At 52.0% G+C, this 25405-nt stretch overlaps 1 protein-coding gene across 4 annotated transcripts in view; it reads right to left on the bottom strand.

Moving 5' to 3' along the window:
- Positions 1–1978: 1978 nt before the first annotated feature.
- Positions 1979–25405, bottom strand: part of IGDCC4 (immunoglobulin superfamily DCC subclass member 4) — a 151469-nt gene continuing 128042 nt past the window's right edge. For 3 of the 4 annotated variants that reach the window (XM_090028749.1, XM_090028753.1, XM_090028750.1), the window contains 5 exons: positions 24676–24813; positions 23950–24055; positions 22527–22761; positions 8957–9118; positions 1979–3492 (listed from right to left, as the gene is read on the bottom strand). In XM_090028749.1, the coding sequence (XP_089884875.1) occupies positions 2965–3492; positions 8957–9118; positions 22527–22761; positions 23950–24055; positions 24676–24813 (1169 nt within the window). In that variant the 3' untranslated portion in view covers positions 1979–2964. The remainder of the gene's footprint in view (positions 3493–8956; positions 9119–22526; positions 22762–23949; positions 24056–24675; positions 24814–25405) is intronic. The other variant, XM_090028751.1, reaches the window with a different exon arrangement.

Below are 25405 nucleotides of genomic sequence, written 5' to 3'. Positions count from 1 at the left end.
TGTGTAGCTAAAGCAGTATCTTCCCCCTTCCCAGACATAAGGGTTCAGCATCTCTCCCAGCTATGCAGATGGTCTGGACTGTACACTAAATACATCTTGCTCCTTTGCATATTCTCTGGGCCATCATGGCTACTGCAGCCTCAGTTCTAAAAAGGGGTCCTGTCCCCCAGTTAGAAGCGCTATTTGTTCTCGAAAGGTCATTTTGCAGTCCAAGAGCAGCCCAACTCTGGCCTCACCATTCCAAGGTCGCAAGGCTGGGCCTCGTGGTCTTGCAAAGAATGGCTTGCGCAGGAAGCCAGGGAAGCTCACACTGCTTCCTTTCAGGGTGGGTGAGGTTGGGTGCAATGTGTGTCGCCCTTCATGCCACTTGGAAGAGGCTACACAAAACTCCAAACCACGTGGGAAGAACAGCTGCGTGTTGAGGGACCTGGAAAAGTTGAGTGTACACACAACGGGCTGGAGGAGGAAGAGATATCCTCACACTCAGTACCGCAAAGGGCATCCTGTCCAGGTCCTTTGGCCCGGAGGGGCATTGGACAGGCCTTGCACATCCCAAACAGCCACCAACTACCAGACAGAGCCCTCCCTGATCAGCTATGGCAGGCCTGGGCTGACTGTCAGGGATCTGGGTCTTCCCTTCATATGCACCAGATATTCCCAGAAACACTACTGTAAGTAACTTGCAGGAACTGAGGAGACAGCAACTGCTGTGGGAATGGAGAGGGCCGCTCATCCAACACCCTGCCAGAAGTCAAGGAGAGACCAAATCCCGAATAATCTACACCACTGGGTAAACAGTGACCTTCAGAGAAGCTGCTTCCCACCAGCCACGGCCAGAGGCACCTCGGGCAAGAAAGTAATGAAGAATTCAAGGGACACGTCTGGTCAAACTCAGATCCATGTATGGGGCCATACTCCTACTAGGAACAGCACCGTGTACTACAAGTAGGCAGTTCACGGGGCCACTTAAAAACTCTTGTGCTGCTCACTGCATCACTGGATTTAAATGACAGATAAGTCAAGACCAAGTCTCAGACCAAGGGTCTCCATAAGGATTTGGGGTAATTCTGATACAACAGGGATTTGGAGGGGGCGGGGGGAGAGGAAGGATGGGGTTTTTTTGTTTTTCACTTTTGATCTTATTCTGACAGAGAAATGCAGAGCATCTGCCAAGTGCCCTCAATGCCCAAGAAGTTCAACAGGAACTTCAGATCCTCAGCACTTGTCAACGTTTGGTCCCACTTAGGGTGTCTGTAGCTCCAACACAGCAGCACTTTGAGAATGGCTAGAGGCAGACCGATTCCTTCTCAACTGGTCAAACCAAGAGGGGTGCCCTAAGTAAACACACAGCACGAATAATGAGAAATAGGTGAGATAACATTACATCTGTCAGTGACAAAGCCAGGTGCCAGCTGGAAGAGAGGAGTATTATCTTCTTTTAAATTTAGCAGCATCCCTTAAAACTCCATATGGGCTCAAATCCTCAAAACCAAGCAGTGGCTGTGGGAGTCCAGCTCCAGACACCCATGACAGAGCCTGATTTTTCACAAGCTGGCGAAGTACCCACACTCTGGAAACAGCCTCCTTTTCCGGTGTCTCCAGCTGATCAGCAACTCTGACGCTTCCCAAATCACTAGCTGCCTCTGAGAACGCTGGACCGTCATCCTCTTTACTAGTACAAACCCCTTAAAAACAAAACACTGTTAAACGTCCCCCTACCTTAAACGGTCTTTTTGTCACCATCTGTATGAAGCTTGCCACTCTACGGACAAATGCAACCGATGGGAAGGTGATGTGTAGCAACACATTAAAAGAAACAAAGAGTCGTGCCCTGGGGCACTATTCATTACAAAATATTCAACAACCAGTGCAAACACATTCTTTAGAAAAAGGCAGTATAAGAATAAGTTAAAAACTAAAATGGACTATAACAAAAGAGTAAATCGACTGCTTTTTTTTCCCAACAGACATGAGGTAGTTGTGTTGTTAAGGAGGAAAAAAAAAAAAACAGAAAGAAAGAAAAGGGAGAAGTAGTAAAAATGCTACTCTATACCACACACTACTCCACTCTATAAAATTAAATAATATAAAGATGCTCCAAAGAAATAAAAATACACTGTCGTACATTAAAAGGAGAGATGTGTACCTAAAATATTAGGTACCAGAACCTATGTAAAACGAAGTCCAGGGTGGTGAAATGACCCAGATGCCGGAGAAGGTTCTATATAGTACAAGTTGTTAGAGGCACTCGTAGAGTGTGTAATAAAAGGCCACTACATCAGCCTGCTAGTAATAGTTACTGTGGTAGTGTACAAAGAGAGCCTTAAAATCATTTTAACCATGGGTGAGCAGAAAAAGCCGAGGGCTATGGCGAACTGAGTGTCAGTTTGCAGTCATCTCCTCCCACTTTAGGTGTTTAATTTTACCAAATCCAGCCCAAAGCTGCAAAGCAGTCGGCAATGCCAGGGCCCTCCCTGATGGAGCCGCGTGTTCGAGAAGACCTGCTCAGTGTGTTCCTGCCTCTTTCTGGCAACAGGGATGTCCCGTCAGTCCCCGTCACAAAATACATGGGAGGTGGCTGCACAGGTTTAAGTAGGCATCATGATTTTATGTGGCAGACCCGTTCCTCACTTCCATGGATTGTGAGAGGCACTGAGCAGCCCTAGCTCCTAGCTGTGAGATGTGGGCACTCGCTACCTCGCCGTACTGACTCATCATCTCATCACCAATGCCTTGGAGTCGAGGACAATTGTCTTCCATGACTGCTTTATTGTGGGTCCAAAGACGGTTGATGAGGCTAATCCAGATCTTAGGATGGCTTTACGGAAGTTTTTCCAACAAGTAAGTTTGCGACAAATATTGACTACCTTCGTGGCGGGCAGAGGGCACCTGACACAAGAAAGCCCAGATGGACTACAGACATACTTCTAGCTCTCCCATGAGCAAAATCAGATTAATTTCCTCTTAATGATTATGGACACACATCATGTTCTCAGATGCTGAGGATGAGTTGATGAAGCAAGAGATACTACACAGAGGCGCGTCCTGCTGGCCTGTAGAAAAAGCTTGGCACTTGACTGGCTCCGCGCTCCCTCTGTCTTCTTGTGCAGAGTTCGAGTCCCTGCCTTCCACAGGATCCAAGCCATCCTGGGGCCTGTGGAAGCCGTTGGTGAGCCTGTGAGCGCAGGCCGGCTCTACCTTGTTAGTCTGCCTCCTGTCAGTACCTAACAGCACATCCGGGGGCTGAAGCTCAGGCGGGCCCTCAGGGTCCCCCAGTGCCTTGCTGACATCCCGCAGGGTGGTGGCGTGCGTGTGAAGGGTCTGGTCCTCGGAGGGGAAGTGCTCTGGGTCGTGGTCCTCACACTCCATCTCATCAACGTCCGGGAGCTGCATGCTGTAGTCTTTGTTGGAGGCTGAGAAATCCGAGTGGACGATAACCTCGGCTTCCACCTGATGGTGGCTGATGGGAGGGTGGCTTTTCTTCACTTCACTCTGCAGGTGAACAGAAAGCAAAAGGGCCAAGTGACTTGCTGCACACCATGCAGGCCCCCCAGCCAGCTCCCCACCCACCTAGGCCTATCCTTAGCGTTAAGCATCAACGTCACTCCACTGACTTCACGTCCTGCCTGCTTTAGGTTAAGCCTATCTTTACGTGCTTCCCCGTATCAGAGTCTTGCACCTTGTTTGAGCTGAGACGGGAGCCACAGCCAAAGCAGGGGAAACACAAGATGGCTTTATGGCATAATGACTTGATACCTCTCAAAAACCAGACCACCTGTAGGCAGCTTCCATGCCGCTCCTTCCAGCTCTGAAGTCGAGAGGGCTGTTTTAGCCCAACCAGAGCTAAGACGACGCCACCTGAGTTTAATTGCATTTTCTACCAGCTCTCAGTAATTGACGCTGGAAATAAAGTGTGCAGCTTGCAGACAGAGCTCATTGTGCACCCAAAGCTAAATATGTTATTTAAAAAAATAAACATCAGGTCATGGCATTTATAAAGACAAACAGTCCAACAAAAGCCTATTCAAATCGGTCGCCCAGAGCATTTCCGGGCATTCATCCACATGGCTTCAGATGTTTGTGATCCCACCAATGATTGCGGGAGATGAAAATACCCTGGGCTCGGGGCTCAGTGAGTGAGCGAGGTGGGAAGAGTCTTCCCAAGGCTTCACACTATGCCAAGTATTAGCATTAAATTCATCTTCCTCGTCTGAACGGCTGGTTCCCCCAACAGTTCTCTCTGCATAACGGGAGCACTGTCCTCAGCAGAGACCCCCACAGCGAACAGCAGGACTGTGCAAAACACCATTGTTTTGTTTCGACATCCATTTCACCATTTTGAAGGGACAGTGTTTCATTTCGGCATTTTGTTTCATTTCAAAGCACCGTTCCGTTCCATTTCGTCAAACCTGCGTTTCACCCATAGCCTATAATGGGGAATCATGAAAATGCCTAAAACTTTGCCTGATTCAGGTGAGAATTCCAGGGATGGCAGCCCCTTCTGAGGGCATGACGCCTGCCAAGTTTCAAAGAGACAGGCGCAGAGGTTTCTAGGAAATTGCACCTCAAACTGTTCAAACAAAACTTGTGACATTTGCTGGCAATGGCAGCCTTCTGTCATCCAGCGCGCAGATCTGGGGGCCTGCACTCCCAGGAGGGCTGCAGGGCTATGCTGGACTCCTCCCGGAGGTGCAGGCCCCTAGATCTGCGCCAGATGACAGGAAACTGCTGCCTGGGACTGGCGCTGGGCGCGGGCTGCGTCCAACACCAGGGAAGATTCCTGCTGCCGCCGGGCCCAGGCAGCAGGGGCAGCCTCCTGTCATCCGGCGCGCGGATCCGGGGGCCTGCACCCCTGGGAGGAATCTGGCAGTGCTGGGAGGACAGACTGAGCTCTGTGGGGCTGGCAGAGCCGGTCAGAGCGCAGCCCCGTCTCTCTCTGCCTCCCGCCACCGGGCTGGCTCTGCCCACTTCCTGCCGCCAGGCTGAGCTACGCGGGCTGCAGAGCCGGCTGAGTGCAGCCTAGCGGCAGGAGGCAGGGAGAGCCAGGGCTGCTTTCTGACCAGCTCCGCCTGCCCCACAGAGCTCAGCCTGGCAGCGGGAGGCAGGGAGAGCCAGGGCTGCGCGCCAGCTCCCACCACCAGGCTGAGCTCCACAGGGCTGCAAACCCGCCCGGGGCACAGCCGTTTCTCACCCGCCTCCCACCACTGGGCTGCTCTGAAACATTTCGAGTGCCCTCATTTCGTTTCAAAGCTGTTTCGAAGCTTTTTGTTTCGTTTCGATTTTGCTGTTTTGAGCTTGAAACGCGTTAAACCAGCTTTGAAACAAAACACCCGGCAAAATTTCGCACAGCTCTAGTGAACAAGGCAGCAGGACCACGTTGGCAGGATGACCTCCCATCACAGGACCTCAAAAGTTTCAAAAGATGTATTCTGAAGCAAAGAGCCCCATTTCACAGATGGAAAAACAGACCCAGAGATGGGAAGGGACAGGCCATTACAACACAGCGAGCCTGTGGAACAGAACCCCTAAATCAACCTTAAGCGGCAGACGCCAGGCTCCCTGGCCCAAACAAATCCAACTGCACTTACAGAAAGGAAACCGATCTCCCTGAAAAAAAATTCAGAGTGCAATTCCATTCAAAGGAGCTCAACTGCTCCCACATCCGGTTTTGGCTACTTCCGTGATTTTTTTAAACTGTTTTATTTAAAAACCTTCTGAAAACATTTAAAAAGTTACCAAAAAGGTTACTGAAAATTTGCATTTACTCAAAGATCTGCATTAAAATATTCTATTGTTATTTGATGCTTTTTTTGTGATGTTTTCAATGGGGCTTGTCCAAAACAGTGAGAGAAAAAATGAATGCAGCCTGCCCTCCCACCACTTTGTTTCCATAACCTGCCTCTTCCTCCCATGTTTCACCCCTGCGCAAAGGCCATTTATGGATTAAACCTTTCTCAAAGTAACAAGGTCAAGCAAGTCTCCAAGACCCTGTCTGCTTCACAACTCCAAGGTGCAGTAAGCCAAATACAGCAGAGCTGGGTCCACAAGCCCCTGGGGCGATCCACTCAGCATGGCTAGGTGACCACAGCAGTTAGCCTGCCCCATGCTTATTAGCCATCTGCTTTCACCCTAGCTTATGACCAGGGGTCCTGGGTTTCTCTGTTGAAAACTTGCAAAATCTCTTTTTTTTAAAAAACCCCACAAATCCAGGTTTTTCTGTGATTAAAATGAAATGCCACAGTCTGTATAGGTATCAGGTGAACACCGTATTTTACTGATATATTCACCATTTTAAAGCAATTTGGAAGCCTACCAGTGCCTCAATCACTATACTAAATTCTAAATACCTATAAATTTTGGCATTTTTTTTTAATCACGGAAAATCAGAGCTCTTCCTGCTCCTTCACTCACTAGGATGCAGGTCCAGCTTCCCCCCGACACACACACACTGCATTATGGTGCTGAGCAGCCCTGATATGCCAGGCACTGCCCCTGCCCCTCACTCCCAGCCCACAGCCCCCTGGCCCTGCTGGTGCCCCTCACTACCAAACTGCTGCCCCCTGCCCTAAGCCCCGCAGCGTAAAAGGAAGGGGGTGGGTATGGGCACAAGCGATGGGGTGGGGAAGAGCACAGGCGATGCACTGGGGGGCAGTAGGGCCACGTGCTTCCCCAGTTTTCTGCACCCACAGCGGGGCACGGGGCTGCAGCCAGGCCAAACCAGTTCCAGGCAGGAGCCGCTTCTGCAGCCCAGTGGGCAGGACCTACCTCCAACCCAGAGCTGGTCTGGCCCGGCTGCAGCCCTGCGTCCTGCTGTGGGTGCAGAAATCTGGGGAGGCATATGTCCCCTGCACCTCCTTGATGTGTTGCCTGTGCAATGAGGTGGGGCAGGGGGCACAGACTTACCTGGAGGAAACTGCGGGAGCTGCTCTCCATTGCTGCCTGGCTGCCACATGAATGTGTGCATGTTCACACATGCACATGTCCCCCTGCGTCCTGCTCCCCACAGCCCCGAACAGCCCCTTGCAGGCTGGAAGGCTGCCAGCTTGCAAGGGGAAACCCATGTTTTCCCCTGGTTTTCTCCTTTAAAGGAGAAAATCCGCGTTTTCCCGCAGCATACTGAACACCCGGATCCCTGATTATGACACTGAGTGGAAAAGTGCAGAATAATTTTGCACTTGCAGCATCTAACCAACATCCAGGGGTGTTTGAGTCCTCTGCAATTTGCACATGGGAGTTCTCATATCAGATTCACACAGTCTTCAGGACAGTCAGCTTTCCCATCTTTCAAATGCCAAATGCATTCAATGGTGAACAGCTTCACTTACAACAGGGGTGGCCTGCGTAAGGCTCGGACATGGGCGACTAGCATCTCCCGAGTCTGAGGGGGCACCACATTGCTGATGGAGGTGGGAGGGTACCCCCCACCGGCCGATCGCCAAGCCCAAAACCACCACCAGCAAAACTGGAAGTGCACTTCTGCTGGCACTTCCAGTTTCACAGCTGGCATTTCCAAGGGTTACACGGCTAATCTCAGGGGGTGCACTTGCACCCGCATGCACCCTGTATGTGTCGCCAATGGGCACGGAAGTCACAAGTGGCATGAGTAGCCTGTGTGCGTGGCAAGTGGCAGACTGGGGAGGAGACAGGCAGCACAGCAGCAGATCAGAGAGGAAGCAGAAAGCAAAGCAGCAGATCAGGCACAGAAAGGGGCCTGAAGTGGCCCTTGGGAGGAAGTGGGGCTAATTTGTGGCACCTGCCAGACAGACTGGCCTCCAATGACTTACAGAAAGGGAACAAAATGAGATTGTGAAACACTACGCATAACCCTTGTGTGGAGGCCAACTTTGTGCATCATTTACATATTATAACACTTCTCCCCCTCTGTTGACAAACTCTGATGGTTGGCTAAGCTGCAATGTAAATGGCTCTCTGTAATTGGGTTGTAAAACATTGTCTTAACTCTTTACACAACATTAATTACATCCTGTGTATAATTGATTTTCGCACTGCTATCTAGGAAGGAAACAGGTTACTTAGAGGTACTTGTTAGAGGAGAGAGAAAACAAAATCTTAAAGCAATAATCAAGCAAATCTCTTGGTAGATAGACTTGATTTGAGCTCATAACGAAGTGCTTCAATGAAGAATCTACTTAGAAATTGTTAACGTGGCAAATGCAGTGTCAAACATGAGGATAAATAATTATTGCAAGAAAGCACTAAAAACTTGGATTTTATTCTGATCCATCTTCCGAAGATAAAGGAAGCAAATGCAATGGGAACTGCTTCATGGGGTCTGGGGAAAGAGGCTTAAGTCAACCCTCAATCTTTTGTTCTTTTCATAGGCAAAACTGCAGTTCTTTCCACAGTAGTATAAGAGTGATGTTGTAGATGCAATGGTCCAGAAATGATGAGAGAGCCAAGAATTTCTTAGGGTGTTATCTTTTATTGGACCAACCATGTAGCTGGGATTAAGGCAGACATGGTTTCGAATGCAAGGCATTTTTCCTCAGGTCTCCGCTCACAGGAAGCCAGGCAGCGCACAGACAGGGACACCGCAGGTTTGCATAAAGCAGGACATGAAGTGGTGCACTGCTGTGGTGAAGCCAGGGGGATCCTAGGATCTCCCCAGACTGCACCTTCCCCATCTGATAAACGAGCTAGGGCCAGAAGGACACCATCCACGATCCAAGGTCTCAAGGATCAGGGAAAGGAAGGTGGGGAATACAGGAGTCACTGGGGGAAACAGAACTCCTGGAAAATAAAACAGCTTTTACGAAGAGCTGGCAACTGCACATGACCATGTCGGACTTAGGCAACAGAATAAAAACTCAAACTGAGAAAAACTTGATGGGGCAAATATTTTCTCTCCTGCTGTACACGGGAGAAATGAGGACGAGACACACAAAGACAAGCTACGAAACCCCCGCCCGCAGCTCAAACACTGAAGGACACCCACCGTAACAGCATTGTAAACCAGGGCTTGTAACAAAAGCCTCTGTCCTGCATTAGCTGGAGGCTTCAATGATCCATTCGCAGCAAAGGGAGGCTCTGGTGTCACATCTCCATACCTGGCCAGGCTGTTTGTCCAGGTCTGATTAACTGGTTTAGCCCATGATGACTGCAGGGAAAAAAGGAAAGAAGTGATCAGGACACCCATTCCCACCTGAGAAACCTGAAAGAGCAGGCAGCTGAACAGCAAAAAACACTGACGTGTATAAAGTTCTACGTCAAACTGAGCCCTGGCCCTCGATGCTGCAATAAGACGCTGGCTGCAAAAACTCGTCTGACCCTCCGACACACCGGAGTACAGTAGACTGATTTCTTATGTTGTGATGCAGAACAACCAGCTGACGAGGATTTTCCCAGATCTGCTCTTCCCACGGTACACAGCGATGCAGCTTTGGTCCAAAGCTAACGCAGAGGTTTTTCTGTTGACTGAAGAATGTTAAGGCCAACAAGTGTATAGTTTGGCACCACACTGCAGGTATCTTCTGTTTTAAGGCTTGGTTCAAAGCCTGCTCTAGTCTGTGAAAACACTCTTTGATTTTCATGAGATTGGGCCTTAATACATCTGCACCTCACGACAGGGTTGGCAGGAGCAGGAACAATACCCTATCCTTACGTAGCTCTCATCACCCGGGGACCTCACAGCACTTTACAAAGGGGCATAAGGATGATTGCTCCCCGTTACAGATACTGAAAATCAAGTGCAGAGATGATAAATGTCTTGCCTCAAACATCACGCAAAGCCAGGAGGAGATCCCAGCTGCTCTGACTTGCAATGCAACGAACCGCTCTGCCTCTCCATGAATCCTACGTGATGGCTCACACTCTTACTCTTGTGAAGTTACTGGAATGGCTCTCACCCACAAAGTCCATAGGCCATGGGGGCACGCACGTGTGCATGTGTGTGTTCTCATACATACATTAATAAAAGTTTCAACCTAAAATATCCCATCCTTTATGCTGTTTAAGTCAGCTATGAAGCTCCTCTCAGGAAAACTGGCAGTAGCAAAAGCAGGCAAGCCAGTCAGGTTACTTTGGAAAAGTGCTTCCACTGAAAATGGCACACGATGGCCAGGTCAGACTCTCCTACCTGCCAGCAGTACAGCTAACCGCGTTCAGCAGCAGGTCTGAGAGATGCCCACACAGGGTAATGACAAGTTCACTTCAGCATCACCATGCATTATGCCAAAATGGAATGGTTTAAGCAGTGATTTTCAACCTTTTTTCATTGCAGACCCCTAAAAAATGCTGAATGGAGGTGTGCACCCCTTTGGAAATTTCAAATGGAGGAGTGGATCCCTCTGACTTGCAAGTGTGGGTATTCATATATTCTTGATGGATAATAGTCATCTTTCACAGACCCCTTAGGCACAGTCTGTGGACCCCCAGAGGTCTGCACACCACAGACGGAAAACTCTTGGTTTAGGTGTTGGACTCAAGGCAGCCCTTACTGGACTGACGGCACCCTCTGTAACTCTTGTGAATGGCGTGGTACCTAATTTCAAAAACCAATCTGTATGTCACAGTGCTGACCTCCTTACAAAGGGGCTGGATAGTGGGGGCAGAGAACTGGTCAGGCAGGGATAAGCCTCAGACTGTGCTTACTGACTTAGCTTATCTGCTTATCGCATCAGGGCACCCTCCAAAGGATCTGGCGGTACCCCAGGCTGAGAATGACGGGTCGAAGCCAACCAGAAGGCACGGATCCTGCATGGTACTGACTCGCCGTGGTACCCACCGAGCCCTGGCGCCTCAGCACTCACCACACACGTGCCTGCAACAGGCACAGTTGCCGCAACTTCTCGTTTCATCCAGCTAACGGGAAAAAAACCCAACGGCGTCTCAAAAGTGTCTCAGCATCAGACCTCGCAGTAAGACGAGCACAGCTTGAGATGCCTCCTCAAGATCTGTCTGTCTTAAGCGCCTCCGACTTCTGGAATTATTGTGCTCAAAACGCAGTCACCAGCTGACAACAGAGCAGTGACGTCACTCTCATTCATCCTCTAGCTGCCTCAGCAATTACACACACTTACCTGCCCTGCCACGACGACTGCTTTCACAGTTTGCCTTGTGTTACAACAGCGATCATTAGCCACCTTGACACCTCGCTGTAATACTTCTGTGACGGACGGGTCTGGGATGTGCCTGGCTGAGTTTTATACCAGACTGCAAAGATGTACCGGCTGCTGTCAGCACCCAGCAGAATATGAAACAAGTGACAAATAATCAATAGGTCCCCACTTCGATGGCAAGTTTAAATGGAAATAAAATGTGTCGTTTCCACTAAAATTTTCATTGAAAATGTTTGTGGGCTTTTGTCAGAAAGTGAAAAAATAAATCTTTTGGAGGCAACTAAAAGTAGAAAACGTTTTTGAGTTTAAACTTTTCTGACCCACCAATTTTTAACTTGAAAAAGCCCAGATTTGTCCAAAAGCTCGTGTGTGGGGGGGGCCTTAAAAGAGCTAAAACCAAACATTTTGGAGTAATTCTACTGCTGAGGGCTGAGACGATGCAGAGCGACAGAGGCCACCAGAACGAGGAGCGGGGGAGTCACCCGACGGCTCCGGCAGGGCTGAGGATGGCTCTGAAGGTCGCCGGGAAGCTGCGCTGGACACAGAGGCCGGGCGGGGAAACGGCAGCGAGGGAGCAGGCTAGGAGTGTCCCTGGGCTTGGGAGGGGAGGTAAGACCGTATTGGGGTCTAGGCGCAGGCAAGAGCCGACTCGCACAGCTGCGCTCCACGTGGAGAAAGAGAAGGCGGGCGGACTTTTAATTTCTGTGGCCGAATGAAACTCCCTGCTGGGGAAAGCTGCCAGGCCAGGAGGAGACCAGGAAGTTTCGATCCCACTGAACATCACGCTGGTGGCAGAAACCAAGAGCCTGGGGCAAAGTGCCGGGGATTCCTCAGCAACGTCTGGCAGGTTTTGCTTTGGTTCGTGGCCCGATCTGCACCGAGCGGCAAGGCCGGCACCTCGGGACACTGTCAAGGCCTGTTCCAGCTGGGGCTGGAAGACCGCTCGCTCGGCACGCTGTGAATGGATTTCCTGCCTGAAGCTAGGGCCTGGGTAAACAAATCTGGAAGCCCCCTCAATACAGGGGCACCACTTTTCTTTTTTGTAGCAGACCACCAAGCTATTCTTTGCTCTGCTTCAAGTCCCCTGGGCAACCAGTGTTACCTTGTTTGTAGATCTAATTAAATTATATGGGCTGAACGCAATTTGTTCTGGGTTCCCTCAGCTTCCCCTTGCAATAAACTGTTGAATGCACACCTCTGTGCATGGGGAAAGTGGCCCTTTAAGAGCAGAAGTTATTTAACAGCTCAGACTATTAGTTCATGGACAAAAAGTATTTTCTTTACAGACCCTGGTTTTACTGGGCTACTTTGTGTTTATGTGGGCTCACCTTGCTACCAAGAGTTCAGGGTGGATGCAGCAACTCCACTTTCTCCCTTGGATTTTGTTCCTTTGGGGAGCTATTTGCTCCACAAACATTATCGGCTCCCAGAGGAGGAAGGCAGGGGGTGCGAGAGGGCTGCAAAGAGGCCATTTAAAAATGGAGGGCAATCTCGCTGTATACAGACAGGGATGTGTGGCCTGATCACGTACATTGTAATGCCCAGCAAGCAGACCACAGAGGCAGTTTCTAGTGATGACAGCAAGGAACTGCTGGAGGTCAAGGTGACCCTGAGTGAGCCATCTGACCCCCTTGTGCCTCAGTCCATCTGGCTGGGAACAAGGCGTTCTGATGTAAGCCCTTTACAAAGCACCAGTGTCACAGCGGGACGCCAGTGCCGGCAAAAGGCAGGTTAAAATAAAATGCCCATGTACCTGCTGCAGGCCCGGGGCCACCCGGCACTGAACACCCCGTCCGCTACGACGTCCAACGAGCCGCTGACTGTGCTTAGCAGGTGGCAGCATCAGACTAATTCCTAGAACCAAAGCCTGCACCCAGGGAAGGTCAGCCATGGCTACGGGGCACACCCCGAGACACCAGACAGTAAAGCCATCCTTTATGCAACTCTTCTTAGGAAAACGTGCTGCCTGAAGCTGCAGATTTCTCTGCGGGAGCTGCAAGGCAATGAACCCTGGGCAATGGGCCTCTGTGGACACTTCCTTGACATGCATTACAGCCTGTTCCCACCCTGGACCCTTGCCTGTCTGCAATAACAAAACTAACCCCAACTCCTGAGAAACCAGACAGGTGATGACATGGAGCAGGGAAGAACGAGCCATGTTAAGGAAGATTACTAAATGAGAGCATGTTTGTCATGCAGTTGATACAATTATTTGCTCCCACTGCTCACTGGTTCTCTGCAGATAGGCCCGGGACCAACAGATTGTGACCCTTCGCTAGAGAACGTACAAGCACTAAACAAAAAGCACTGGAGCAGGTCACCCAGAGCGGTGGTGGAGTCTCCATCCTTGGAGGTTTATAAGACCCAGCTCAACAAAACCCTGGCTGGGATGATATAGCTGGGGCTGGTCCTGCCTTGAGCAGGGGGTTGGACTGGACGTGACCTCCTGAGCCCCTTCCAGCCCTCATCGTCTGCGATTCTAAATAAATCCTGGAAGTTTCACACTTGAAGGTGCAGGCACATGCATAACACACACGTCCTCTTCTAGATACCCGAGCACATTATCACGCTCACGCACATGCAATTATAGCACGCATGCTCTAACAGATACCTAAACCCATCTTGCACAGATGCACATACACAAAACACACATAACAGACCTCTACACACACACTATTACAGGATACCCAAACACGCACGCGCGCGCGCTATGATGGGTACAGGGTACACCCCCCCCTTTGTGGATTTGCAAACTTTCTTGCAAGTTTCTAGTGAAAACCAAAAACGCAGCAAGAAAGAGCAAGGCCAGAGCAGTCCCCAGAGGCGCAGCTGCCAGCGGAAACGTCAATCTGCCGTGTTTACATAGGTTCTGATGACTTGGGGAACAGCCTGTCCGGCTCTGGCTGAAATTAGCTGTGATGAAGAACAAACTTGTTTTGTGCCAGCTTGCTACTTTCCACAAACGCAAAGCCCCCGGGCCTCAGGAGGCAACATTATCCCGCAGGCTCCCAAAGCAGGTTATGCACGAGAAAGAATTCCCTCGCCCAGAGTTCAGGCCTCCGAGGTCCGGCACTTATGATCAGCTCCAGGTCTGGTTTTTAAAGCCTGGATTGAAAAGGCAGGGGGAGGGGTAGAGGGAAATGGTTTCTGAGCCGTTGCAGTTAACTCCGGAGGATGGGGCCAGCTTAAAATTTAACGTATAGGGAGGAAAAAAGAGTCCCTGGGTAAAAAACTGCCCACTGCAAACAGGAATGACAGCTAATACAACCATCTTCCAATCAAGGGTGCTGGAGCTACAGCAAATCTCTTATCAAAGGAAACGGATTGCGTCATTTTTGCCTCCACAGGACCAGCAACAACGAATGGCAAGAGCACTCCTAGCTCCTGCCACTTTTGCAGCTACAAGCAGCAATTTCCTGCAAGTGGCTGAGCTGGGGTCCGTGCCTGCACACGGGTATGAATGTCCCGGCAGAAGGTGCCAGGAGCACCGCAGGAGACGAGGCCGATAAGTCTGGCTGGAGCCAGTCACCACCCAGACCCAGGACTGGCAACTGGGAAATGGCTCCCACCTTGGGAGCACCACCACTACGGCACACGGACGTCTCCTACCTGAGATTGAGGGGAACATCCAGTAGCCACCAGCAGAGGGGCTCTTACTTAAAACTAGTTAGAGAGAATGGTTTTCCCTTCCCACGTGGAAAATACCGGTCAAACCTGGGGGAGGAGGGGGACAATCAGACACCGCTGCCTCTCCCCGAGCCACGGAGGAGCTCATGGGGAATGCAGTCGTCTGGGGAACTGGGCTCACGGAGAAGGAAGCCAGCATGGGGCAACCCCTTGCAACCGCGCTGGTGGCATCTCCCAAATGAATTTCCAAATATCATTTTGGAGGAGAACTGGCTGAAGACCTGGAAGGATGTGGGCAGTGGGGTTCCGCAGGGCTCGGTCCTCGGGCCTGCACTGTTCAACATCTTCATCAGTGACTTGGATGAGGGGGTAGAAAGCACCCTGTTCAAGTTTGCTGATGACACTAAGATGTGGGGGGATGTGGGTGCACTAGAAGGATGCAATAGGCTACAAGCTGACCTTGACAGGTTGCAACGGTGGGCGGATGAGAATAGGATGGGGTTTAACACTGATAAGTGCAAGGTGTTGCACATGGGGAGGAAGAACCGGCACCACACTTACAGGTTGGGGAACTCTCCTCTTGCCAGCACGGAGGCGGAAAAGGATCTTGGAGTCGTCATTGATTCCACGATGAACATGGGCCGGCAGTGTGGGGAGGCAGTCAAGAAGGCCAATCGTACCCTATCATGCATCCACAGATGCATCTCGAGCAGGTCCAGGGAGGTGATCCTCCCCCTCTATGCGGCACTGGTCAGGCCGCAGCTGGAGTACTGCGTCCAGTTCTGGGCGCCACACTTCAAGAGGGACGTGGACAATATGGAAAGAGTTCAGAGGAGGGCCACTCGTATGATCAGGGGTCAGCAGGGCAGGCCTTATGAGGATAGGCTACGGGACCTGAACCTGTTTAGCCTCCACAAGAGAAGGCTAAGGGGGGACCTTGTGGCCTGCTACAAACTGGTCAGGGGGGATCAGCAGGTATTGGGGGAGTCCCTGTTCCCCCGTGCACTGCCAGGAGTGACCAGGAATAACGGTCACAAACTGGCGGAGGGTAAGTTTAGATTAGATATTAGGAGGCGCTACTTCACAGTCAGGGTGGCTAGGGCCTGGAACCAGCTTCCAGGGGAAGTGGTGCAGGCTCCTAGCCTGGGGATTTTTAAAAGGAAGTTAGATGAGCACCTTGCCGGGGTCATCTGACCCCGGTGCTCTTTCCTGCTAAGGCAGGGGGTCGGACTAGATGATCTACCTAGGTCCCTTCCGACTCTAGCTACTATGAAACTATGAAACTATAAGAGCTGGAAGGTTTGGGTTGTCAGGCTTTTGAGAAAAGCTGAAATTTTCTATGCTGAACACATGCATTCCTACCCCCCTCCCCAAACTTCAACTGAAAAAAACAAAAGAGTTTCAACAATTTCTGACCTGTCCCGTTCTGCTTTTCCCCAACCACTAGTGAGCCGGCACTGCCTCCCCCGAGCTAAATATCACGTTGCTGATCATGCCCTGCCCCAGGCGGCCACGGGTGCTGGAGGTGAAGAGGCTCATCTGGAAGGGAGACAGAAGGGTGCAGGATGGGCTGCCCGTGGGTGCACTCAGCTCCAGGAGGGGCAACTGGAAACCCACGGGAGGATGGGCAGAACAGTGCCGCAGAATGGGCAAGCCCTGCTTCTAACCAAGGGCGCTGTCCGCAGCGTGTGGGAGCGCGCCTGCTACTGACAACTCAACACAGCGCTCACTGCAGCAGTGCACAAGGAGGAAGATGGGGCTCGGGCATGGGTCCTGGACTGGGACGCAAATCCAATTCCTAGCTGTGCAGATGCCCTGGACTTCACGTCCCTGCTCCTCAATCGTCAGGCTGGGGACAATGCGACATCCTCTGCCCACTCAGACTAGAAGCGCGGTGGGGCAGCAAACCTCCTCCTTGCACAACGGAGGCTCGAACGCTAGCTGCAGCTCTGCAGCCTGACCATACTACAAATGACAAAGGGACAGACCCCATTTCTACTGACTGCAGAGCAAGGAGCGTGAGCACCACTCTAAGCCACGTGCAGGGGAGGTAGCTCGGGCACCGCTGCCAGCAGCCTGTCTTCCGGGGATATGATTGATGGGTGCTTTACAGTCAGAGGCAGAGAGGAGAGAACGGCTTGTCTGGGTCACGCCGATGGCTATGGGGTCTACAGGAGGTGCACTGGCCTGGGATCCAGGAGCTCTGGGGTCTAAGCCCAGCTCTGACACTGGCTTGCTGAGTCACCGTGGGCTGCAGTCTCCCTAGGGGCCTCACCTGCGAGGAGGTCTCCGTACCAGCATGGGAGGAGCAGTCCTGCTCCTTCCAGTTGGCGTCCAAGCCCAACACCTGCTAGAAATGGCCCCGACCTCCCTGGAGAGGGCTGCTGGGAGGTGCAACACCAAATGCCCGTGTGGAACGAGCGGGTGGCCTCCAGTGAGGGCCCCGGGGCCAGGCCTCTGGCCCGCAGCTAGGGGTCACCACGCAGAAGTGACAGGTGGGCAGACCACAGGCACCGACTGTTAAACTGGTCCTGCTGGGGGAGCTGGCACTGCCCAGGCCTTCTGCCTCCGTGTGCTGTCCCCTGAGGAACTGCTGTATTTGGACCCTCTGCAGCCGTGCGCTGCGTGAGTGCAGGGTGGATGTTGCAGGGGGTGAGGCTGGGCACTGCCACGTGGGACTGGAGCAGTGGGACAGCAGCCCTTGGACTGGCCTCACCTGGCACAGGGGATGAGAGAAACTCTACAAACACCAGGCTCTCCCCCGTTTCCTAGGGCTGGTGGAAGGTCTGCGGGAGTGAGGAGACGCCAGTCTTCCCAGTGAAAACTCGGTGATGGCCCTTGGGGACTATCCTGGCACCCAGCAAAGCCTGAGGGCACTATGGGGATCCACAGCCAGGGGCTCCCCAGGGATGGGCAATGACACCATCAGCCTCCTTGTGAGGAGACTCAGCAGAGGCCAGCAGTGCCAGGGCACTGTGCAGCCATGAATGGAGAAGACATGCTGTATTTAATTGCTGCAGATAAGCTATGCCCCAACATCAGTGCCCCTGACTGGGGAAAAGTGGCACCAGTTCCACGCTGCAGATGAAGAAACTAAGGAGCCCAGATGATAAGTGACTTACCCAAGGTCATGTCCAGAATCTGTGCCAGAAGCAAGCGGCAGCAGCCTCTTCTCTTCTGTTCTACACAGGATCAAACAACCGCAGCTCCCCTACAAGTTTCGAAGTCCAGGTGCCCAAGGGTCCTGGCGTGGTGCCTGTGGCCGGGGAGCGCACGCTTACCGCATGCTCGTGTTAGGTGCACACACGTTTCACGATGTGGAGCTTCGGAAGGGTCCGTGCAAGACACGTGTTTACTGCATGTGATGAGGTCTCCCTCCAGTGGCCGCTCTTGGCTGCTGCCACAGCCTCTTGCCAGCTTCTCCTTCCGAGGAGAGGTGTCAAGGGCCGGACCACTGAAGGGGGGAGAGGGGGGCTTGCTAAGGTCTCTGCGCGCTGCACACGCACATCCAGGCTGCCACGGCTGCTCTTTGGAGAACACAGGCCTGTCCACTGGCATTTTGTCCCTTTGTAACAAAACAAAGCTCTGACTCTTTCAGCGGAAACCTTCTGAACCACGTGCAGAGGGCTAAAGCACAGATGACTTCTGCCGGGTTTTAAAGTAGATGGAACTGAAGTCCTAAATACTTGACCAAGCCAGGGCCCATGCCCAGTAAGACGGCAGTGACGGCAGGGGTAGAGCTGCTGCTGAAGGAAACCCTGACTCTAAATCACAGCTTCAACAGCCTGCGGACCTCTGGTCCAATGTCTCTGTCAGACCTGAGCGCCTCCCAGTCTCTAATGCATGTGCTCCCGGCCCCGAGATAGAGGCGCTAGCGTCCCCATTTCGCAGGAGGGGACCAGACCCAGAGAGGCTAAATGACTCGCTCAAGGCCACAAAGCAGCCTGTGGCAGAGCTGTATGGCCACCCCGCAAGTCCCTGGCTGGTCCCAGACCATCAGACCCTTCTCTGTTTGAGAACGGCTCGCTCGTGCTGCAGCCCCGGCTACGCGCCGGGGCACGGGGAGGCAGGCCCCAGGTAGGCCCCATGCTTGACACCACCTCTGGAAGGCTGCTGCGTCCAGGTGGGGAATCCATCACCCTGCCCTGTGGGCTGGCCTGGGGAGCAGGGATCTAGCCTCAGCCCCCAGGGTAACTCAGGCCCTGATTCAGCGAAGTTGTGAAACACATCCTTGACTTGATACACCTGCTCTTTGCTGAATCAGGGCCCAGCTTTGCTGAGTTCAAAGCACCGGGCCTGGGGTAGAGTCTGGGGGTGAAAACCCTTGCACTCTTCCACGTGCATCCAGCTAGAAGGGGCCAGCAGAGGAGTGCCCTGAGCACTGGCAGATGAGAGGTCTGGCTGACACTGCTGCTGCAGCCCTGCTCCCAAGAGGAGGATATAGGTTTCCAAGGGCGTTGGGAACCCCCCTCTCATCCAAGGAGGAATCTGGGGGTATCACAGCACTGGGGTTTGAGACGCACCCATCTCCACAGTCACATTCGAAGGTCTCAGATGCTCTTGATCTGGGAGGGCATAAACTGGCCACGTGTCAGACCATGCTCAGAGCTGAAAGTTTGGGGTGCTCGCCTCTCACAGGCTCAGCCCAAAGGGCGGGTGACTAACACTCTGTGCTCCTGGCTCCTTCTAAGAGGAGAGCTTGCCTCGGAGAGAAAGAGCCTACCTGGGCCCTACTGGAAGAGAGATCTAGGTTTATTCCCCCCAGAAGGAGGGAGGAAAGGGACCAAAGCTTTAAGCTCACGGACCCCAGAACCAAATCTCAGGGGCTAAGTGACCATTTCAAGAAGGCATCACAAGCAGATTGGGATGTGGAAAATTGGAAGAGGCAAATTGCAGCTGAGCTGCAGGGCAGCTCCATCATACCCCCCTTACATAGATTTGATTATCCCAAATACACCTTTGCACCAGTGACATACAAGCATATGATTGATGCAAACATGAACTCCCATGTGCTCACAATGTGCTTGTTTTACTCAACCTCCTAATTACCTTACATGCTCTCGCTGGGTTACAAAGAAAGACATAAACAGATTAACTAAATTAGGCCAATTAAAGGCTCCCTAATGGAATGAAATGCTTCAGACAAGCTTGAGAGAGAAAACGAGCAGGGAGAAGGGAGAGACAACCCAACGTCAGGCAAATTAAGCAGAAAGGAGAGAATACGTCAAAAAAGCACATTCCCACTGAGCTCATTCCAGAGGTGTTTGCTTCCCTCCTACGTTCGCTCTTCACGGAGTTGAGCAAATGTGATACTCGCCAGAGTTCACGGTTTACACTAGAGCATCTGTGAAATGCCGGTGAATTTTGTGCATCTGAATATCAGTGCTGGAACCTCAGCTGCTACACACTGCAGGACCACCTCCCCCGGCCACGAGAGCTCACCGTGGCCCCCAGCTTAGCATGATCCACAAAAAGGCGGTGGAGCACGAGAACATCTGCAGCAACACAGGATAAAGCCATGGGCTTAAAGAACTCCCTACGGGTTCCCAGGAGATGCACGCTGGCGGTGCCTGCAATGCTCGGTTTTTTATTTGTATCGCCCCAGCCCCCAGAACCCCGGTGGTACGCCAGGCCCCCACTTCCGGGAGGTGCTGGACAGACATGGGGACAAAGGTACGTCATCACCTTTCAAGAGATGGGGAATCATATTATATAGTCCACAGATGCACTGTCATCTTGTTCTGCACTCTGTCAGCAGGTGCTTCAACCTGCTTCCAGGCACTGCAAGAGGGGGCTATCACAATCACCTAGTGCAGTGGTTCTCCAACTTTTCAGAGCAAGGTCCCTCTCAGAAAATACCTGCAGCTGGCTTTCACTCGTTTCTGACTGTGGAAAAATACTAGAGCAATTCTTCAGTTGCAATGAACACAGAAAGCCCACAACAGGGCAGACAGGAATTCAGAGTGTCCAAGCCCATCTGGAAGTGTTCGCACAACTAAGTGCCAATACTGCACAGCAGCCTGTGACACCCTTAAAAGAAGCTCACGACAACCTGGTTGGAATCACTGGCCTAGTGCAACTTCCTACCTCCAGGCTGTCAAACTTCATGCACCCATTTCTGCATCCAATCCACCCTCTGTCTGAGCGACAGCATCTCTTTTAGGAAGACATCCAGTTCTGATGTGTCTGCTGCCCCAAGACCTTTGCACAGAACTCCAGCAGAAAGTCAAACCTCCCGTTCATCATGGTGAAATGTCACCAGACTTGCAAATGAGCCTGCCTTGCAAATGCAAATTAAACGGAGTTGACCACTCCCTTTCTTACCAAAAGGCAGGAAGGAATTCTCCCATGTAGAGCTGCAGCATATGCCTGGCACGTGCTTTGATGGGCTCACTCCACAGCATGGTTCAAGGTGCTAACACAGACCCTGACCTAAATCCTATTGAACTTAACACAACTCTTCCTTGCTACTTCAGGGGGCTTTCAATCCACCCCGTAACCACTAAAGACTGGTCTAAACCAAACCCAACCCAACCCAACCCTCAGGTCAGGAGCCCAATCCAAAATGTTGGGGACTTTGGCTCATTTCTAACAAGCATCAGCATCCAACAGGATATCACTATGAGCTAATGGGCTAGGTGGGCAGGTGAAGTCCTTAATACAATGCTGCTTCTCTGTCCACATTTTGACACAGAACTAACATCTGTGACCAATCTACATGACACATCTAAGTAGGAGATCTCCACGTAATGATTCTCCGGCTCTCGGCATCTTACGGAAAAAGTCCAGCAACGCTAGACAGGTAAGGAGGACTTCACAACTTAAATCTTCATATAAAATGTAGCAGAGAATTATGTTGCTTTGAAAGAATTGCACGGGAGGGTAGAGAAAACCTTACAGAAGGGATATTCAGTCTCTCAAATATGGGAGAATTTCAGGGTAATTTAACAGTTGCTGTTAGTTTTCTACAGAACTCCATTAGTTCTACAGCGCTATTAGATTTCATAACGCAGTGATGGTTTGGTCCTGTAGGATGGCCACATTAGTGCTGCGCCTATGGGGCCAGAGGGAGAGACATTTCTTCTTGGATCTCTGGCAGTGAGGGGCAGCTTGACATACATGTTTTCCCATCCACAGTTACCAGCTGGGAATAAGCCTTTGCCTATCTCTACGTGGACACGACTGCCTCTAGCTGGAGAAGAAACACTGAGCAACACCAGTGCAGGGACCTGCAGATCTTCCCAATAAACCAGGGGCAGTGCTTAGTAGAGAGAAGGCAGAACTGGACATGTACAGCAGAAGCAGCCGGTCAAGATCCTGTGCCTATCCATTAATAATCCATTCACAATTTCACCTGCTCCCCAGGGGGGATCACTGAAGTCCTGGGATCCACTGCTCCCTGAAAGATATGGGAACATTCAGGAATCAACTCCTCAGGTGCTTGGCAAACTGAGGGAAGAGGAGTCCTTCTTCTCCATGCTTTGCCCTGCCGAACACAGAGCCCAGGCACTTGGGGGACAAGATTTGCCTACCCTTAGCACTGATGTCAACAGAATAATTACATGGCTAATTCATGGTTTAAGAACCAGGGGATACTGAAGGTGCTGGATCCTCACACCCACTGTGTTTGGAAATAGTCCAGGACCGCTGTATCGCAGAAACAAAAGGGAACACAATTCATACTCACAGCCGCTCAGCATCCACCGCTACAGAAGAGGGCCTTGCCAGTACTGCACCCTGGCAATGGTCCACAGAGCTCAGCACCTTCCAGCCCAGAGCTGAAATCAGACCCAGGCTCTGCCCAGCAAGTGCAGTAATTACCTTCCTATTTCCGTGGATGCCATCGCCCTGCAGGCTGGTGTGGATGAGGCCATGCACTTCCGTCAGCTCCGTGATATCCGTCAGGGGCACAGGAGTCTCCTCCGGGAGCGAGGACATAAGGGACTCCAGCTCGTGGGCATCGGAGTGGGCGCTGGGTGCAGGAGGCCCCTGCCGGCCCCGATGGCAGTAAGTGTGGTTTGTGGCTGCCTGAGAATCAACACCTGGCAGGGCTGCCCTGCAGGGGACAAGAAAATCCAACACAGGTTTTCCCCTGGGATGACCACAGCCTTGCTCTTGCCCTGCCCGGCTAGTAGATGCCAAGACCCAAAGCATGAAATCCAAGTGCCCCGCTGCTGGGCCCAAGATAGGGCTCCAAAGGCTCTGCCCCAATCCTGACACTTGTACTAACAGAGTCTGAAATCTTCCACCCACCCTGTGGCTGCTACAGCAGGTCTTGCTGGGAGGCTATGGATGAAAGCGCCAGCCGCTGGCCCTGGCCCTGCTCTGCTTCGCTAGTGGGCACTGGGTCCGCCCAGAGCCCTGCACAGCGCATGGACACTGCAACCGTTCCCTCCCCAGCCGGTCAGTGGGTAGGGCTCAGAGCAGCTTCCTGACACAGAGCGGGGAAGGTTACCTCTCATTAACCCTTGCCAATCTCTTTGCAAGGTGACAAAGGTTGGTCATCCTTGTCTGCAGACACCTGAAGGAGGTGAGTTTTGAGAGGGCTGAGTGACAGGACGTGGGTAAGACTTCGAGGAGCTCCCTCCTCCCAGTCCTGCACCAGCCCCTTCCTACCCAGCTGACACAGCCTCTCTCTAAAATGACAGCTTCGGTGAACTCCAAACGACATCCTCTGGCAGGAGCATCAGGCAAGAGCAAGGCTTTTGGGGCTAGCAGAAGTCACTGAAACTGCCCCAAGTGTAGCTATGGCCCCGACCACGCCAACCTGCTCAATTATATGCGGAAGGAAGGAGGTTTTCCTAGGAAACAACAGCCTCATGAGAACAAAGGGGGATGCAGGCACAGAGCAGGTTTCCTAAAGGGAGACTGGCAGAGCTGTTCAGTGCCTTCGTATCAACACCCGCCTGGCTCCCAAACAGCAGGACGCAAGCAGGAGCCAGTTTCTACCTGCACTAAGGGGAACAAGGGATGATACTATTCTCTGACAGGGCACTTCATGTTCCACTGAGCTGCAAGAAGCAATGGCTTAAAGAATGCAAATTAAAGAGAAGCTAATCAGGCAGCGTTCGTTAAAGCACATACTTCCAAGGACCATTTCTTATGCTGAGTGGCACAGGATAGAGTCCTGAAACAGCCAGGGAAAACCAGCCCATTGGCACATGGCAAAGACACTCCTAGGCCCTTTTGTCTGGCCTCACATCAGCACCTCGGCTCTCAACTGGGTGGCCAACATGTGGCGTACCTCTGCTTGCTGCTGCGGAAGCTGGCACACATGCAGAAGAGGATGCAGAGCAGGCCCAGACAGACTCCCACGATGATCCCCGTGACCGAATGGATGTCCAGGACATCTAGCAGGACACAGTCGAGTTGTCAGCTCGCACGTTAACAGAGAGGGACGCAGAGTGTGGTGCATCCAGATCAGCACCAGCTTCACCAAGGGAAATGCCAGATTTCCACACAGGTCTGAGGAACAGATCTTGTGTTCTCCAGTCAAGGGGAATGGAAAGCTGCTGCCCCAATCTGGACATATACCTCATATATGTACACGGGAGTGTGCGTGCACACAGGAAAACATGAGGGGATAAAATGACTAGACAGTGATCATTCAGGCAGATTTGGGAGTGAACTAACATCCCCATTTACCTTCTTGCTGCAAGGCCTGGCACACAGGCAGCAAAGTCCACTTTGTGTGACCCTTCATTAGGAGGAGAGGTAGGTTACTGGGATCAAACCCTACCCAGGGACAGATGCAGCCGTCAGCGAGTGCTGTGCACACAAAGTCTTGTGTGCGACACCCTGCATTGGGCTAGGTCTGTGCAGAGCCTGCAGCGTCATCAGGCCTGTTTGCATACACGCATGCAAGCCCAGCCAGCTGCCACTGCTAAATATAAGCACCGGTGGAGCCAGGTGAGCAACCCCTCCCGAGTACAGCCCAGGCCCCGAGGGAGGAAGAACGGTGCTCTCATACCAGACAGCTTCTCCCGCAGGGTGTGCACGTCCTTCACATTGGAGTATGGCCCCGATCCCACCACGGTCTTGGCTCCCATCTTAAAGAAATACCGGGTGTCACTTTCCAATCCATGCACTTCGGTGCTGAAAATATTTCCTGATCAAAAGCAAGTTAAAATGTGCCATTTAAAAAGGCCATCGCGGGGACAGCAGAAAGGCGGTCGTGGGCTCTGTCTCTCTGGCTGAGCTAGCAGAGTCTTTGTGCCACACACGCTCAGGAAACAGACTCCAAAACAATGATGCTTCAGATGACTAATCTGTGGCCTTAAACCTGACCTGGTATGTGTGTAACTTGGACACTGCAGCTTCTGACACAGCTACACCCCTTTCCTGTTCCCCACAAACAGGTTCCCAGCAGGGATACTTGAGGAAAATCCTCAGGCCTGCACTACTGATCCTAACTGGCTTTCCTGGCCTGGACACCTGCAAAAATGATTTAGTATCTGTGCCTCTAGGCTCCCCCTGCTAAGCCCATGCCACTGGAGCTAGCAGGATGACCCAGAGGCATGGGGTTAGGCAGCAGAAAGTGTTGGCAGGATCAGGACTCCCCCCAGCTGTGAGCTCCCTTCAGTGGCTAATCCAGATGCATGCCTACATACATGGCTGGCAGCCTCTGCCACTCAGCATCATCCAGCCCTGAGAGTGAGGCCCTTTCAGCGCCATTCCCCCTAAGGGCACTGAGCAGCACA

Source organism: Crocodylus siamensis, chromosome 15 (genome assembly GCF_052110815.1).
Source record: "Crocodylus siamensis isolate JL-2025a chromosome 15, ASM5211081v1, whole genome shotgun sequence".
Classification (NCBI taxonomy): Eukaryota; Metazoa; Chordata; order Crocodylia; family Crocodylidae; genus Crocodylus; species Crocodylus siamensis.
Note: the sequence above shows the minus strand (reverse complement) of the source record. Positions and strands in the feature narration are given on the sequence as shown.